Raw genomic sequence first — 17,803 nt, 5'->3', positions numbered from 1 at the left:
CATATATCATCCTAGTCTTTATAAATATGTTATCTAAAGGCAACCAATTTAGTATTAGAAAGCCACTCACAGTTTAACAGCATCTTTGTTCAGGAAATATTTTAAACAGTTTTTTTAAAAAGTTCGGAATGTTTTGAGAGGGCTAGAGTTAAGGTGTCTCTCCCATTCAGAGTGCAGGCTGTGTGTGAGCAAGAACCATGTTTTCTGCCTTGTTCATTGGGGTATCTGCAGTACCCAGCCTGAACTTGGCACTTGGTAGGCTTCCAATGGATATTTGTTGAATAAATGGTCACGGCATGTTTCAGAACTCCTAACGGATGTTTCATCCTATATGCAGAGAATTATGACTACATTGTAGATATATGGGTCCTGAAGACCTTTCAGCATTACCTACAACAGTGCTGTGCCTTTGGACAGAGAATACGAGGGTGACAACAGAGATCCCAAGAGGCCAAACACTCAGAAGTCATCAAGTCGAATTTCCAAATCATCTGTTTCCTCCATTCTAATGCCTTTATTGTTGCCTCATTCGAGCATTTATTGCCATCTCCCATCTGGATTACTGCAAGTAATGGCCTATAAAACAGTTCTCAGTCCCAGTCTCTACTTCCCCACTGCTATCACTGTGATCTTCTAAGATAACAAACTGTGTCCCTTGGCTCCCCACGTTAAGTCTGTGACATCACATGAAAAGCCTTTCACAGGTGACTCCAGCCCATCTTTCCAGCAGCAACTCTCCTAACCGCTTTGAAATCTACGCTCACACCACACTCAAATCTTTGCTTCCCTGCATACGTTCCTGCCCTAATTTAATGTCTTTGCTCATGTTGTTCCATCTACTTGAAATCCTCTTCCCTGTGTCCCAAAAGGCTGAGTCAACTGCTCCTTATGTTCCACAGCATTTTATATACCTCTTTCTATACACTTGGAGTTGGAGTTGTTGGTTTGTCTGCTGCCTTCTCTGCACAATGATATACTGGGGTCAGGGAATTTGCCATTCATCTTTGTATTTTCACTAGTCCTCTCATATGGTTGATCTTGAAATAAATGTTTGATAAACTGAAGTGCAAGTGACTTGTCCAGATGCTTAGTAGAAAAAGAGACTTAGACACATGCTTCCTGTTTCTGATAAAGCGAATCCTTCTATTAAACCCTAGGTCTTTTTAAAAATGATTCTCAGAAAAAAAAAAATCACTTTAGGATATACTCTAGCAGCCTAAACTTTGGAAAAGTTATAGCCATGACCTAAAAATAAAAGAAAGGGAAGGGGAAGCAATTAGTGGTGTAGTTTTTTCCTACACCAAGACAAGCAGAGATAGGGACCAGCATGCAAAGCACCAACCCCTCCTCTCTTAGTTAACAAGCAGGAGACCACACTTCTTCCCCTGGAACTCCAAGCAAATCATCTAGTTTCTTTGTAACTCATTTCCTGTCAGTAAAATGAAGGAAACAACCTCTTCTTCATGCAACTCAAGTAGTGCTGATCCTGGAAATGAAAGTGCTATATATCCACAGATAATAGAGAACATTTTGTTTTTGTGGTTTTTATTTATTCCAACAGAAGAACTTAAAAAAAAATTCTCCCATGACAACATCACATCATAATCATAAGGAGGAAAGCCACAGTGAAATCTCTGAGAGTAATTCTCAAATTCCTTGTGCATAAACAAGTATACTGGGAGATAATGGTAGTAAAGTTTGCTCTCTTACCAAAAAACCCTCTATATTCAGTAAAAACAATAATGTCATATGCCTTCATCTCATAAATATTCCACAATCAACTTTATTTATGCTTCATGATCTATGTTTAAAAAGTAATCACATTTAGAAACATACAGAAAAGTATGTAGAATACTAAATTATGCTTACCATGAACCAGAGGGCTCTGTATGGATTACTTTAATCCTTTTATCAACCCTAGAGAATAGATACATTATCTTCTTCATTTTACAGATGATAAAGCTAAGCCAACAGAGAGGTTAAGTGACTTGCCAAAGTCACCCAGAAAATGAGTGGCAGGGCTGGGATTTGCATCCAGGCAGCTGTGTGCCCAGATTTTCACAATTAAGCACTGTGCTTATATTGCCTCTTGTATAACACATACTCATGTTCCTGCCATATTTAATAAATGTTAATAATGTCATACTTGTTCCATGGTTTTAAAAGAAAATATCACATAAAGAAGATGTGGTACATATATACAATGGAATATTACTCAGCCATAAAAAGGAACTAAATTGTGCCATTTACAGAGACATGGATAGACCTAGAGACTGTCATACAGAGTGAAGTAAGTCAGAATAAGAAAAACAAATACCGTATAATATTGCTTAGATGTGTAATATAGAAAAATGGTACAGATGAACTTATTTGCAAAGTAGAATCAGAGACACAGATGTAGAGAACAAACGTATGGATACCAAGGAGGGGAGGGGTCACTGGGATGAACTGGGAGATTGGGACTGACAGATATATACTACTATGTATAAAATAGATAACTAATGAGAACCTACTGTATAGACAGGGAACTCTACTCAGTGCTCTGTGGTGACCTAAATGGGAAGGAAATCCAAAAAAAGAAGGGATATATGTATACATATAGCCAATTCACTTTGCTGTACAGCAGAAACAATACAACATTGTAAAGCAATGATACTCCAATAAAAATTTTTTTAAAAATTAAAAAAATAAAATATCACAGATATTCAAGTTTCCTGTGCACCCATTCTCATCCCCACTCTTTCCCAAAGGCAACCACTATCATGTACTGATGCATCATGGGTCCTTCCAGCCCATGTTTCATAATTGATTACTGTGGTATGTGAGAATGTAACATACAGTACATAGTAATGCCTGTTTGTTTTTTAGGTATTGTACTCTAAATATTATTCAGCAACTCCGTTTTCAAGATTTATCTACATTAATTAATGCAGATCTGCCTGATGCATATATTCCATTGAAAAATACATCACAATTTATCTACTGACAGACACTGAGGTTAACTGATTTTTTCCCTTGTTATCACAAAGAAAGTTGCAATGTATACCCCTCCACATTTCTCCTTTTATAATATGAGGAAATTTCTCTAGGACAGATCCTAGAAACTGAATGCCAAGGTTATATGATATGCACATCTTTAACTTTATTAGATACTATAAATTGCTCTCCAAAGTGGTTGTACCAATTTATATTCCCACCAGCATGTTCCCCATACTTTCAACAACGTCTGGAGTAAAAATTGATAATTTTTGCCTTTCTGATGGTATCGTATTGTTGTTTTAATTTACATTCCCCTGATAACCAGTGAGGTTGAACATTTTTCATATGTTTATTAACTGTATGGGTTTCCTCTTATTAGAAGCACCTCTTCATTTCCTTTGCTCATTTCTCTACTGGATTATTTGACCTTTTCCCTACTGACTTGTGGCAGTTCTTTACATATTCTGTATATGAATATTTTTCATTATGCACATTAAAATCATCTCATAGATTATTGCTTGTCTTTTAACTTTATGACATCCCTGTCCCAGCTAAGATTTTAAAGTCTGTCAGCATTTTCAATCTTTTCCTTTATGGTTTGTGCTTTTTTGTGTGTCTCATTTAAATAACTGTTCTCAACACCAAGGCTGTTTTGCAAGATTTCCTTCAAGCAGTTTTAAGTTTTATATTTCCATATTTAGATCTTTGAATGAGTTTTATTTTCTTGTCTGATGTGATGTAAGGATCTAATTTTATTTTGTTCTACACGGATGACCAACTGTGCAGTATCATTCACTGTCTGGTCCATCCTTCTCCCACTGATTTGTGATGGCTCTATTTCACATACAGTTCACATATATGTACAGGAGTGTTTCTGGGCTCCCTATTCTGTTCCATGGCTCTATGTGTCTATCTTTGTTGCCAAACTATTCCATTTTAATTACTACAGCTTTATAATAAGTTACATATAATAATGTTATAAATTATATGTTATATAAGGTATAGTGGGTTTTCATTACTGCCTTGGTAAAACGTTGGTGAAAACCTAAATACTTTGAAAAGACATGAGGATATAGCCAATTATTTTTCTTTTCATAACAGAGTGACTGTACTTAATCTCATGTCTCCCTCCCATACTCCTTCCCCAGTATAGAAAACAAGTCTAAAAACTAATCAAAAACCACAACTTCGTCTTTTCTAAGAATTGCAAAACAGGAAGGAAGGAAGGAGGGAAGTGCCCCTCAGCCAGAGGCTGGAGACCACCATCTCCAGTTCCTTAAAATCATTTTGATCACGGGAGTTCTACTATACATGATAAAACCTAAGACAATCCCCCACCACCACTCTGAGAAGTGCCCTTTGATCAGCTGGGGAGAGAAGACCCTGTGACACTCAAGTAGGACAGTCAACAGCTGGTGATCTTCAAGTACAGAAACAATTGAGACGTGTGATACTCAGCAGAGGGGTGGAAGGTGCCTCCAAAAGCCTATTAGAAGGGGTGCTGATAGTAATATCTGAAAGGGTTCACAGTGTTCAGTAACACGCTTAGGGATCTATAGCTTCATCAAGGTTTTGACCTGCTCTCTCTTCCTATAGACATGCAGTCCCATATCACAATGGGAGAGAGGGACCTGATTTCTTCCCTGTGCAATTAGGTGAGTGGAGTGTTGAGTGGAACAAAGTTATTGATTTTAGATGATGTTACTAACATCAAGCCGTGAGTCCTGGAAACTCCTGGGAGCAGGTACCTAACTTTCCCCCTGGACACGTTCTCAACACTGACTACTTACCGACAGGATGACTGCATGTATACTACGCTCAAGGCATTGGGACTGAAGAGAAGGGTGCTTGGTAGCTCCATTAAATCCTCCCTCAGCATTACAAGAGAAGGGGTACAAGAATAAATCAGGTAAGCATCTAGTCCATTTACTTTCTTCTAAGAGGCCTAATGAAATGAAGCTCACTCCCTTTTACCAGATCTTACCAAACTTTCCACATTTTTACCACCCACTACTGATGTCAGCTCAAGGGTGAAATTATGCAAAGAGAAAAAGAAATGGAGGGTAAAAAGGAAGGAAAGAAATAAAATATATGAGACAATATGAAATGTCAATGTGCAGATTTCCTAATATCCTCCATATTTGGGCTACCTCCTGGTGATTTTGAAGGTCAATCAATCTCTCTGTCTCAGGGGATCAAACTGAGAAATAGTAAAGAAATAAAATAGATCATTTCAGGAAATAGTAGCATCATGTGAAATGACATGAGAAAAAATACACCTAGGAGAAAACTAATCATTCAAAATTAACTTTTAAGAAATACTCAACACTGTGTTAAGAAGTTCCAACTGTGTTTTCTCTCATTTTCCCAAAACTGCTCTTAAAGCCCATAGCTGAATACAAAGGTACTAAGTACCTCCTTCTCATTCCCAGTTCAGTGGAACTACCCACAATGGACATATTTCAGCAAAAACCCCCACTGGGAACGGAGAGAAGGTTTAGGGCGAGGAGAAGAAGCTATCTCTACCCCTCAACATCTTATGAGTTGCTTACAGTTTGTATAGCAAGATAGCACACACTACAGGGTATACTGTATTAGTGGTTACTTACCAAGGGGATATTTATTTTAGCTAAAAATATAAACCTAGTGATAAAAAGAAAATTATTTTATTTTTCATGCCACATCTAGGAGAGGTGAACACCTTTCCTGGGTTCAGAGGTTATATTCCTCCAGCTTCTTTGTTTAAAACAATGAAAGCCCAGTCTAGCTAGTTTAGGCAAGAAAAGAATTTAATAAAGGCCACACAATTTCCCACAACACCAGGAAACCAGGTTTAGAGGTGACCACGCCACAGATTTGCGCTGTTGGAGACAAATCAGCCACCAAACTCCAGCTTGGGCTTCTAACAGTGGAACACTGGTCCTGCTGCCTCTAGAAACTGGACTGTATTTACCAAAAACAGATTCTTCTAGGTACTTCTTCCTTTTTTTTTTTTGGCTGCACCGCACAGCATGTGAGATCTTTTTTTTCCTTTTTGTAAAATTTATTTTTGGCTACGCGTGGGCTTTCTCTAGTTGCGCTGAGCAGGGGCTAATCTTTGTTGGGGTGCGCAGGCTTCTCATTGCAGTGGTTTCTCTTGTTGTGGAGCACGGGCTCCAGGCGCACAGGCTTCAGGAGTTGTGGCACGCAGGCTCTAGAGCGCAGGCTCAGTAGTTGTGGCACACGGGCTTAGTTGCTCTGCGGCATGTGAGATCTTCCTGGACCAGGGCTCGAACCCGTGTCCTCTGCATTGGCAGGCAGATTCCTAACCACTGCGTCACCAGGGAAGCTCCCAGCATGTGGGATCTTAGTTCCCCCACCAGGGATCGAACTCATGCCCCCTGCATTGGAAGCACAGAGTCAACAACTGGATCTCCAGGGAAGTCCTAGGTACTTCTGATTAAGAGTCTAGAGTGAGTGCATTTGACTGGCAAAGTTTCAGGTCACTAGATTGTGTCCTCACTGAAATATAACCTTGGAAAAGTGAGTTTCTGGCCTCTCCAGTGGGGAAGTGCAGATATACAAAGGAGGGAATTCTCTCAAAGGGGAAGAGTGTTCAAAGTCACAGGGAGGCCAGAGGGAATAACAATGTGCCCTCTAATGTGGAAACTGCATTTCCTAAATCCTTGCTTCTCAAGCTTCAGTGTGCAAACAGATCACCTGGAGATCCTGTTAAAATGCAAATTCTGATTCTGTGGGTCTGGGGTGGGACCTGAGAATCTGCATTCCTAATAAGTTCCCAGGTGAGACTGGTCCATAGACCATTTTAGTAGATGAATAGATGTTACTGCATAAAATCAGAATCTATTACACTTGACTATTCAAGAGTATCGAGCACAGTCTAATAATGGCAGCGATGATAACAATGAAAATATTAATAATGGTGGAAACTATTATTTATTGAATGTTTATCACATGTCATGTACTCTCTTTAGTGCTTCACCTATACTTTGCATTTGGTCTCACATGTCTGTGAGACAGACATGTTATTACTTTTCAAATGAGGAAACTGAGTCTCAGAGAAATAAACTGACTTAGCTAAGGTCACAAGGCCAGTAGGAGGCAGGGCTGGGAATCAACCTAGGCATGTCTGATCCCAGACTCTGAGTGGGCAAGCTCTACCATCTCAGTGCCCAGCACTGCCTGCCATATCAATCCTCAGATGAGCACCCCTTTATGAAAACGAGGGAAATGATGGTATTAACTGAGCCTGAATTTTAATTTTGCCTCTCTTACCTTTCAGAATTTATGTTGCAGGTCTTCCTGCAGGAAGGTACAGGAAACGGTGTGGCTAAGAAAGCAAATTTAGTCTTGTTCCACCTTGTAAGAAGAGGCATATATTTCTTGTAGGATAAGGAAATATATAAAATAATGTATGCATGTATATGTATGTATACATATACATATATATACAGACATAAAGCATATGCTTACGTATACATATTTCTATCCCTTATATTAGAATACTGTTCTAGTATACCTAGTCTTTGAATGACACATATAAACAACTCCTCTATCTGCCCACACAAAGAAAACTAAATGCTCAAAAAAACAAACAACAGCAACAAAAACCCACCCCACACAAATAGTAGTAGGTGTCTCTGGTGTGCTACCTCTTTCAAGATTAGAATCCAGAATGTCCCTGGAAGAACACTCCCACCTGACCCCAACACTCAGCTGTGAAGTCTACTTAGGAATGGTCTCAATACAGTTCCCAGGGTATGAGCTTGATGCTTCAAGGACTAATTCGGGGGTTAGTGGGAAGGCGGTGGCACAGGCTCTGTCCACTGCTAGGCATGAATCCCAGCAACACTTGGCAACCGCCTCGGGGACCAAGCAGGGATCAAGTATCTATAGGTGAAGCTAATACAGAGGAAGCTGAGATGAGACATGGTAAGAGAGAAACTATAGACATTGTTTGAACCCTGGATAAAAGCTCATTTGAAGATGTGTCCTTCGACTATAACGCAGTTAATTGTCTTTATACATTTATTTTAACTCAGATCTTCTGTTTCCAACAAGAGAAACCATTGTTTATTTGTGTCAACACAGACCAAATAACTAGAAGTAATATGCAACTTAATTTTTAAAACCTCACTGAACTAAATTTTACATGAGTAGGTTTCAAAAAGTATTCTATTAAATGCTTTAGACTACATCCATTTTTCTCTGAATGCACTGTTTTATAGAAAATATAATCAATTAGTAAAAATTAGAAGAAAAAAGATAAAGAGATTAAAAAAAACCCAAAACTGAAAATCTAGAAATAGACCCAGTTATAAACAAAAATGAGATACATAAATCAATTCAGTGTACAATGGGAATTATTCAATAAGTGATGTTGGAACATTTGACTACCTATAAAAATAATGAAGTGAGGTTCCACCCTAAAATATATTCTGATGATAGAGTTAAAGGTAAAAAAAAAAGGAGACAGAAGGGGAGGAGAGGAAAAGAAAAACAAAAAACAAAACAGAAGACAATATAGGAAAATATATATTTGATTCAAGACAGGAATTCATAAGCAAAATGCCAAAGGCAGAAAAGATGATAGCCAACTAGACAGATAGATAGATAGGTAGGTAGAGGTTGAAAAAACAGCCTTCATAAAAATTAAGAAAATCCATACCTCAAAAAATCCCATCAACAAAATTATATAGAAATTAATGGTGGACTCCCCTGGTGGCACTGTGGTTAAGAATCCACCTGCCAATGCAGGGGACACAGGTTTGAGCCCTGGTCCGGGAAGATTCCATATGCTGCAGAGCAACCAGGGTTGTGCACCACAACTACTGAGCCTGAGCTCTAGAGCCCGTGCTCTGCAACAAGAGAAGCCACCACAATGAGAAGCCACACACTGCAACAAACAGTAGCCCCTGCTCACTGCAACTAGAGAAAAAGCCCGTGCGCAGCAATAAAGATCCAATGCAGCCAAAAAACAAAAAATTAATTAATTAATAAAAAATTAATGGTAAAGTGGGAAAATGTATTTCCAATATACATGGATATGTATTTCCAATATATATGATAGACTATGAGTTAATATTTCTAATATATAAAGAACACATATGAATCTATTAGAAAAAGATAAAGATGTAGATTCTCAAAAGAAAACACATATATTACAAACGTGAAAAGCAAAAGTTGATTGCTTGCTACAATAAGACTTCTGGGGAAAAAAGCTGACTAATAAAAGGGGTTCTCCTACACTGTTGGGAATGTAAGTTGGTACAGCCACTATGGAAAACAGTATGGAGGTTCCTCAGAAAACTAAAAATAGAATGACCGTATGATCCAGCAATCCCACTTCTGGTAATATATCCAGACAAAACTATAATTCAAAAAGATACATGCACCCCTACATGCACAGCAGCACTATTCACAACAGCCAAAACATGGAAACAACCTAAATGTCCATCGACAGATGAATGGATAAAGAAGATGTGGTACATAAATACAATGGAATACTACTCAGCCATAAAAAAGAACAAAATAATGCCATTCACAGCAACTAGAGATTATCATACTAAGTGAAGTAAGTCAGAAAAACAAATACCATACGATATCACTTACATGCAGAACCTAAAATATGGCACAAATGAACCTATCTACAAAACAGAAACAGACTCATAGACATAGAGAACAGATTTGTGGTTACTAAGGGGGAGGGGGGAGGAAAAGAGATGGACTGGGAGTTTGGGGTTGGTAGATGCAAACTATTACATTCAGAATGGATAAATAACAAGGTCCTAATGGATAGCACAGGGAACTATATTCAATATCCTGTGATAAAACATGATGGAAAACAATATAAAAAAAGAATGTATACATGTGTATAACTGAGTCACTTTGCTGTACAGCAGAGATTAGCACAACATTGTAAATCAACTATACTTCAAATAAACATGGGGGGTTCTTGCACAAAATCATAAAAGAAGCTGTGATATGTATGTATATTTAAGAAATATACACACAGAAACCCAACTCATAATGCAATAAAAATTTAAATTTATGACAAATGCTCCACATTTACATAAAAATCTCAAAAATTAATGGAATTGAAACCACTGCGAGATAGTCAATAATTCTTCTAATAATGTATGTCCTCTTTACTCATGACTGTTTGCTAAGATTTGAGTTGAGCACTGTAATAGGGCTGACATGAAAATTAATAATTTTATCCACACATTGTTAACATTTGTTAACTTTGTGAGTTTAGTTCTAAACAGAAATAAGAACGGTTTTCCAATAGGGAAACAGATTTTTTTTTGGCCGCACTGCGCATCTTGTGGGATCTTAGGTCCCTGACCAGGGATTGAACCCGGGGCCACAGCAGTGAAAGCACCAAGTCCTAACCACTGAACCGCCAGGGAACTGCCAGGAAATAGAATTTAAATGACATCAGTAAAACTAAACAAAATGGAACAATTTCTCTTTGTTTCTGTCTGACTAGTCATTTGTCAAATTATTTATTTTAAAAATATTATTCAAAGGTATGCAGTATTTCTACAATGATTTGATAAAGACTTAAGGTTGCACAACATCCATTTTAAAAGTACCCGATGTTGCTTTTAGCTAGTTCTTTCAGAACCTTTCTTCTTTGCTTAGTCCTAAGTATGCTTTACATATTAAATACTTAGGGTCCATTTGTACATATTCATTCACATACATTTGGATGTGCTGGATTCTAAATTTTTTTTAAAAACCTATGTTTAAAATAAATTTATTCTAATATAAATAAATATGCAAATAAATAAATAAAACTTTTAGAGCACAGAGCCTAGTTCGGGCTGTACAGAATAAAGGTAAATTATAAGTTAACTTTATATATCTCTCATAAAAGAAAAGTATCAATCAGATTTTTATTTGTCCATTGATGTTTCCAGTCCAAATAGTGTTTCTCTAAAGCTAATAATATCTTAGCAGTATAATATCCTTCCACAGAACAATGGATCAAAACATCAGGATCATTCTTTAGGAAATTCCTATTACAGTCAGTTTGAGCCTCAATGTCTCATTTACTATACACATACTAGCGGACTAATATCCACTAGGCAGATGCAAGGAAATCTTTCAACTTGCTTTTGCAGGGGTAAATTATTAGAAGGATATGCAATACAAACAATAGTTTTACTAAGCTGTTTTGCTATACTGGACCACTTTGTAAAATACATTTCTGAATTCTACCCTCAAATATAAATTAAGTGAGAATGTAGAAACTCTGTCAGGCTGTCTCCTATTTTACAAAAAAAAGGGGAGGAGGGGGACAAATAAATAAACCAAATTTACAACTATTTAAGTGAAAAGGTACTACTTATATCCTATATGTATCAAGAGTTAGAGTCTTAATACAAAAACTTTCACAAGCCTGATAAAGATAATATTGTGTCTAATGATGTGAATATTGGCCAAAGACCATGTTGTGATTAAGTGACTGAATTAAAACTAGAAAGGAAGGAAGGAAGAAGGAGAGACAGCCCAGGGAATGGGACAGAATATTTACAAATCGTATTTAATAGAAGACTTACAACCAGAATCTATAAAGAACTCTTATAACTCACCAATAAAACGACAACATAACTAGAGAATGGGCAAAGGATCTGAATGGGTTTTTCTCAAAAGAAAGATATACAAATGGCCAATAAGCACATTAAAAAAATATAGTCATTAGGGTAATACAAATCAAAACTACAACAAGTTACTACTTCACACACCCAGCAGGATAATTTTTTCAATGGAAAATAACAAGTGTTGGTGAGCATACGGTGAAATAGGAATCTTTTAAAATTGTTGGTGAGATTGTAAAATGGTGAAGCTGCATTGGAACACCGTTTGGCAGCTCCTCAAACATAGAGTTACCATATGACCCAGTGATTCCACCTCTAGGTAGCTGCCCAAGTGAAATGAAAATATATGTCCACACAAAAACTTGTATATAAGTGATATTAGCAGCATTATTTACCACAGCCAAAAAATGGAAACAACCTAAGTATCCATCAGCTGATAAAGGAAAAACAAAATGTGGTCTATTCATACAATGAAATAGAAAGGAAAATAACACTGATAGACGCTACCACACAGATTAACCTTAAAAAAATTACGCTAAGTACAAGAAGGCCATCACAAAAGGCCACAAAATAGGAGTCTATTTATATGAAATGTGCACAACAGGCAGATCCACAGAGACAGAAAGTAGATTAGTGGTTGACTGGGGCTGGGAGGAGGGAAAGAATTACTGCTAATGGGTATGGGGTTTCTTTCTGGGGTGATGAAAATATTTTGAAATTAGATACTAGTGACGGTTAATAATAGCCCAGATTAAATAAATACTGAATGTTAGAATTACAGAACATTTAGAATGTTAGAATTACAGATAGGGGCCTCATATAATTATTTATTTCTCCTCTCAATCCATTCCAGTTAGGTCCATGTATTCCAGAAATGCAAGTTATCTGATTATTATAAATTTTGAGAGAAAAAATAAAATACTTCTTCGAGATATATTTGTTGCTTTTTAAAAAAACTTGTTTTAAACTGCCACACCAACTAAAATGAATAAAGTGCTAAATTGGTTCAAATAAATAATACTGAAAAAAACATCAGGTCTATTTTCAACGTATGCCTAAACCAACGTCATTTTGGCTTCAAAACAGTAACCAAGAGCATTAAAAAAAACTTTCAAAAATAACTGTACTTATAAAAATTCAGCTTAAGATCAGATACAAACCTTAAATACAGCCATGCAATATCAACAGCACAATCCTACAGCTGTCCTCTCAGCCCTGAGGTACATCGACTGGATAGATGGCCTTATTTCAGATGAATTTCCTTTACTGTATCACCTGGATGTATAGTATTTCTTATTTCTATCTTTCTGAGAATAATAAAGGCCCAAATTCTAGCAAATTGAGCCAGTGGTTTTAGGAGTGCTGACGGCGCAGAATTCTCTGATGTACGTGGATGAGGGACTCTGTCACCTCACGTGCCATACCTGGTATGCACTGTGCCGTGGCCTCAGTGGTTATGGTCGGAGCAACTGGGGGCTGCTGCTGACTGGAGCTCACTTCTGGCTCTGTGTTAACTGAGGGAGAAAGGGCCACCTCACAGGAGGAGACCTGGCTGGGCAGATGGGACAGGAGCTCTTCAGAAGCAACTTGCTCATCCTGTCCAGGCAGCTGCAGGGCAGACAAAGGGATGCTGATCTGTTTGTTAGGATGGGATGTGCTCACCGGCATCTGTATGGCCACCTGCTGGCTGGTGCCATGGGCACTAGTGGGTCCTCTGTTTGGTGAAGCCAAAGATACCCTACCAGTCTTCTGGACGATTGGTCTAGACATCACAGAGGGGGATGCAGACATACCATGTGGGTCTAGCTCTGTGCTGATGGCAGACGTTACATGGGGAATCAGCTTAGCAGACCCTATACAGGAGGGACCAGCATGAGTCTGAGGCTTAGGTTTTGCCATCTGCGTCAATGAGAGGGCTGGTCCATCTACCCCTCCGGTCAGCTCTGCATTCGCCACAATATAATAATCTTCAGGAATCTCCTGTTTGATTTTCTTAATGATCACATCACTGCTGCATTCATCAATCATCTGAGCTTGGGAGCTTGAATGGAGAGAAGATGGGACTATTCCAGGCCTTTTTCGAGCAATGCTTTGAGGCCTTTGGGTTTGGGGTTCAAAGTCACTATCCTCATCTGTAACAGAAGACTCACAAACCATGTCAAACAGAGTGTTTTCATCTTCATACTCTTCAACAGCTTCATCCAGTTCAGAGGGCTCACTGCAATAAGAGAAGTCACAAGAGTCTCTGGTCCGATTACAGTCTAGCTTTGCTTTCACTGGTCTCCCAGGGTACCTTTCAACAGGGCTAGTTTGTGTCTCAGAGGGCACTCCAATTATACTGGGACTATCAGAGTTAAAACTTCTGTTATCCTGGAAACAGACCCTTTCTTGGGAGCCAGCTCTGCAAGTAGCTGTCAGTGGCCAGTGATAAGCATGGCCCGCACTACAGCCCCACATTGCTGTCAGGTTCCCATGGGAACCTTCCGAAAGCAAATGTTTCAGGTTTGGAATGAGGCTGCAAATGGTCCCATGGCTGTGGGCCCAGCTGACCAATTTGGATAGATTCTCAGATGAGGTATGAAGGCAATCCTCCATGTTACAGGATCAGCAGTGTCTTTCCTAAAGGAAAATAATCAGAATAAGAAGCTATTATTACCCAAGATATTCCCATATCTCAATCACTTCAATTTCCTTAAACTATGATCATGTGGCATTAAAAAAATGTACTTCAAAACTGTATCCAGTTAATATCACTGCATATGGGCAGAGACTGGAAGAGAATACAGGAAAAAAAGTAAAAACAATCGATAGTTTATGGCTACGGGACTTGAGAAATTTTTTGTTAATTTCCTTTATTGTTACAATGTCTACATAAGAAAAAAAAGTGAAAGAAAAAACAAGCAATAAAAAAGAGGTGAGCTTTTTCATAGTACATTTTACTTCCAAAGTCACACAGAGAGAGGTTCAGTCAGCCCTGTAATAATAAAATGTGTGTATTATTTGTATTAACCAGGAGGATGAACTTCTAACTTCACCTTCTGCTACCATAAACTTCATTACTAGAGGCAGGGCCACCAAAGGCTTAGATCCATTCTAGGATGGATGTCACAGAAGGGAAATCTGCTGGGCACCAGAAAACAAATGACACTACTGGAAGTCCAAGAAGAGAATGAGGGGCTGTATCTGGGAAGTGGGGAAGAAAAATTTTTAACAGAGATGGGAAAACAGTCTGGGAGGGGAGCCACTAGAGGCCCCTGCTGGGGTCAGGGGCACAGACAGGCTGTAGACCAGAAGCAAGGATGGGTAGGCCGGGTGCCAGCACCCTAACCAAATCTTAGGAGCAGGCTCCCCACTACCTTGCTGTCTGAAATTTCTGAGACATTGCCTTTATCTCACAATTTAGAGGTAAAAACATGCGTCTGGTGTATTTTACCATCTGAGGTTCCTATACACCCAAGTTGGTATATAATCAACTACCACAGAGGAATGAATCATTCCTTATTGGGAAAAGGTCAAAAAGAATACTTGTTATGGGTCCTTGACTGGGTAAGAGTGAGGACAACATGATGAGCAAAAGAAGTAAAGAGGCACGTGGAGTCCACATGTGATTAGAAAGGTTTAATAAGGCTCTGTCAAAAGGGACATCCTGGGAAGAACTAGGGAGGAAGGAACAAGGATCTTTTTTTTTGAATTTTTGAATTTTATTATTTTTTTATACACCAGGTTGTTATTAGTTATCCATTTTATTCATATTAGTGTATACATGTCAATCCCAATCTCCCAGTTCATCACACCACCACCACTACCACCCCCCGCCACTTTCCCCCCTTGGTGTCCATACACTTGTTCTCTATATCTGTATCTCTATTTCTGCCCTGCAAACCAGTTCATCTGTACCATTCTTGTAGAGGAACAAAGATCTTGATGTGTGTTCCCTGGTCATCTGCAGCTGTGGGCGACAAAAGGTACCTCGCTGGAAGTGGGCTCTGCACTAAGGTGCCAAGGTCCAACTGCAATGCCATGTGACCATGCAAAAGGGCGCATAAGAGCCTCCATTCTCTGCCCTGCCTCCATGGCACACCAACAGTAGTGTTTGGTCAATTCAAACCCTTTAACATGTTTTATCACATGTGTGATATGGCCTCTGTGATATGGCCACAGCTATAGTCAACATCCCGACCCTCATTTTCTACTACTACTATGGCCTTTTCCCATATTTCCTGTCTCCTCTCTAAACAGTTTCTCACCCCCACTGGGCCTCTAAAAACTCATTCTTTGGCTTGATACGTAGCCTTCCTCTTTCTTCACCTGGAAAACCCCTTCAAGACTGACCACCTCCTGTTGATGTCTTTCTAGATACTCTTTCAGTCTCAGAGATTTTAGATTTTCTTCCTGTACTTCCATTATCTCAAGAAACTTGGCCTCTGCTGTACTGTTATCAATGGACATTCTTATCCATTTCCCAGACTTGACTGAGGATTACCTGAGGACTGGGACTATGATATAATTTTTCATTCATCAGTGAGGACCTACTTAGGGATACAGAAGTTAATAAGATATGGTCCTGCTCTTGAGACCTTACAATCTATTGCTGGTGCTGAATAAGTGAATGAATGAATTTATAAATGCTGGCAGCACCATCAACACTAACAAAGTAAACATATAAGACCCTCAAATAAGAAACAAGAAATTTCCTCCTAAGACTTTTATTGTAATCATTCAAGGGATTAGAGGCTTTTCTCCCCAGTGATGTAACCAAAACACAGCTGTCTTGTGTATGTAGCAGAGTAATACATGAACCACCAGATTTTATGAAGCAGCACAACAAATGAGAAGGACAGGGACTAGTGTGGGAGTCAAGAACTTCAAATTTTCATCCTGGAGCTCCTGTCTGTGGCCTCAGACAAGCCACTAATTATCTCTAAGCTTAAAATGACAGGACTATAATCTTTATGTTTCCTTCGTACTCTAGCAATTTAGGAACTTACTTCATTTATATTCCTTTCATATAACTTTAAAGTAGAAATGCAGAAAAACAGAAAGACTGGGTGGGGGGTGTTGATGTTTGTTTGTTTGTGTGTTGTCTGCGCCGCATGGCTTACGGGATCTTAGTTCCCCAACCAGCGACCGAAACTGAGCCCTCGGCAGTGAAAGCACGGAGTCCTAACCACTGGTCCACCAAGGAATTCCCTGATGTTTGTTCTTCGAGCTTTCTTAACATATCTGTTTAGTTGGTATGGCAGAGACTGCTGTTTGCCTACCCAGTATCCATTGTCTCTTATTCATTACAGAGTCCCAATCTATTGGGGCAGCAATATGCTCACCTAAAACATATTTCCCAGCTTCCTTTGAATTGGGAAATCTCATGACACCATTCTGGCCAATAATATGTAAATGGAAGTCACTGGGTGGGGCTTCTGCAAAAGCCCTTTGAAGCACAGACTTGTCCCAGTTTTCGCCTTTTTCCCTTTGTCCTTCCCTTTCTTCCTGCCTGGAATAAAGACATGATGGCTGGGCCTGCAGAGGCCATCTTAGGAGCATGAAATAAGGACTTAAGGATGGGAGAGAATAGCCAGAGGAGCTTGGTGACATCATGGAGCCACTGCATCAGCTCTGAACTGCCTAAGATTCCTTGTTACTTAAGGGAAAGATAATCCCATGATCTTGCTTAAGCCACTGTTGTTGAAGTATTTGATTACACACAGCTGAACTCAACTACTAACTGATGCACAAAAAATAATACATTCACCTCTGGTTTTTGAAACCTTAGAGCAGAATCCTTCATTTTCTTTGCACTATACTCTAGGTTTCTCAGACTGGATTCCACAAATAAATCTTGGGAGGTCTATAATTTTATGGCATAATGTTTACAATTGTTTTCATTTTTATCATAATAAAAATACAGTTAATATAAGCATATTATGAATTATCTAAATCTTATATCTAAGTATCACCTTGTAATTTTAGTTCCCCTTTGCCTTTGTATCTATACTCATATTAGTGTCCACAATCAACTAAAGTAACATCACTCAACTTCCAATTTGCTGGGAAACTTTTTCATGCTGTACTCTTTCTAGCAGATATAAATACAAAACTACTCTTCTGCATTAATAGTTTTCAAATGAAAAGTATTATGATTTGACATCATGAAAGTAGCATATGTAATGTGAAGCAAAATACCTCTTTAAATGTCGTAGGCTAATGAGAAAAGAAATAAA

General features: G+C 38.6%; 1 protein-coding gene across 2 annotated transcripts in view; it reads right to left on the bottom strand.

The window, feature by feature from the left end:
* The window catches only part of KIAA1958 (KIAA1958 ortholog), an 80,529-nt gene extending 66,323 nt beyond the window's left edge, over nucleotides 1-14,206 (bottom strand). Inside the window, exon 1 of one of the 2 annotated variants that reach the window (XM_065879620.1) lies at nucleotides 13,010-14,206. In XM_065879620.1, coding sequence (XP_065735692.1) covers nucleotides 13,010-14,180 — 1,171 coding nt within the window. In that variant the 5' untranslated portion in view covers nucleotides 14,181-14,206. The remainder of the gene's footprint in view (nucleotides 1-13,009) is intronic. The other variant, XM_065879619.1, reaches the window with a different exon arrangement.
* Between the last annotated feature and the right edge of the window lie 3,597 nt (nucleotides 14,207-17,803).

This window comes from Phocoena phocoena, chromosome 6 (assembly GCF_963924675.1).
Source record: "Phocoena phocoena chromosome 6, mPhoPho1.1, whole genome shotgun sequence".
Lineage (NCBI taxonomy): Eukaryota > Metazoa > Chordata > Mammalia > Artiodactyla > Phocoenidae > Phocoena > Phocoena phocoena.
The sequence above is the reverse complement of the archived record's forward strand: the minus strand, read 5'-3'. Positions and strand labels throughout refer to the sequence as shown.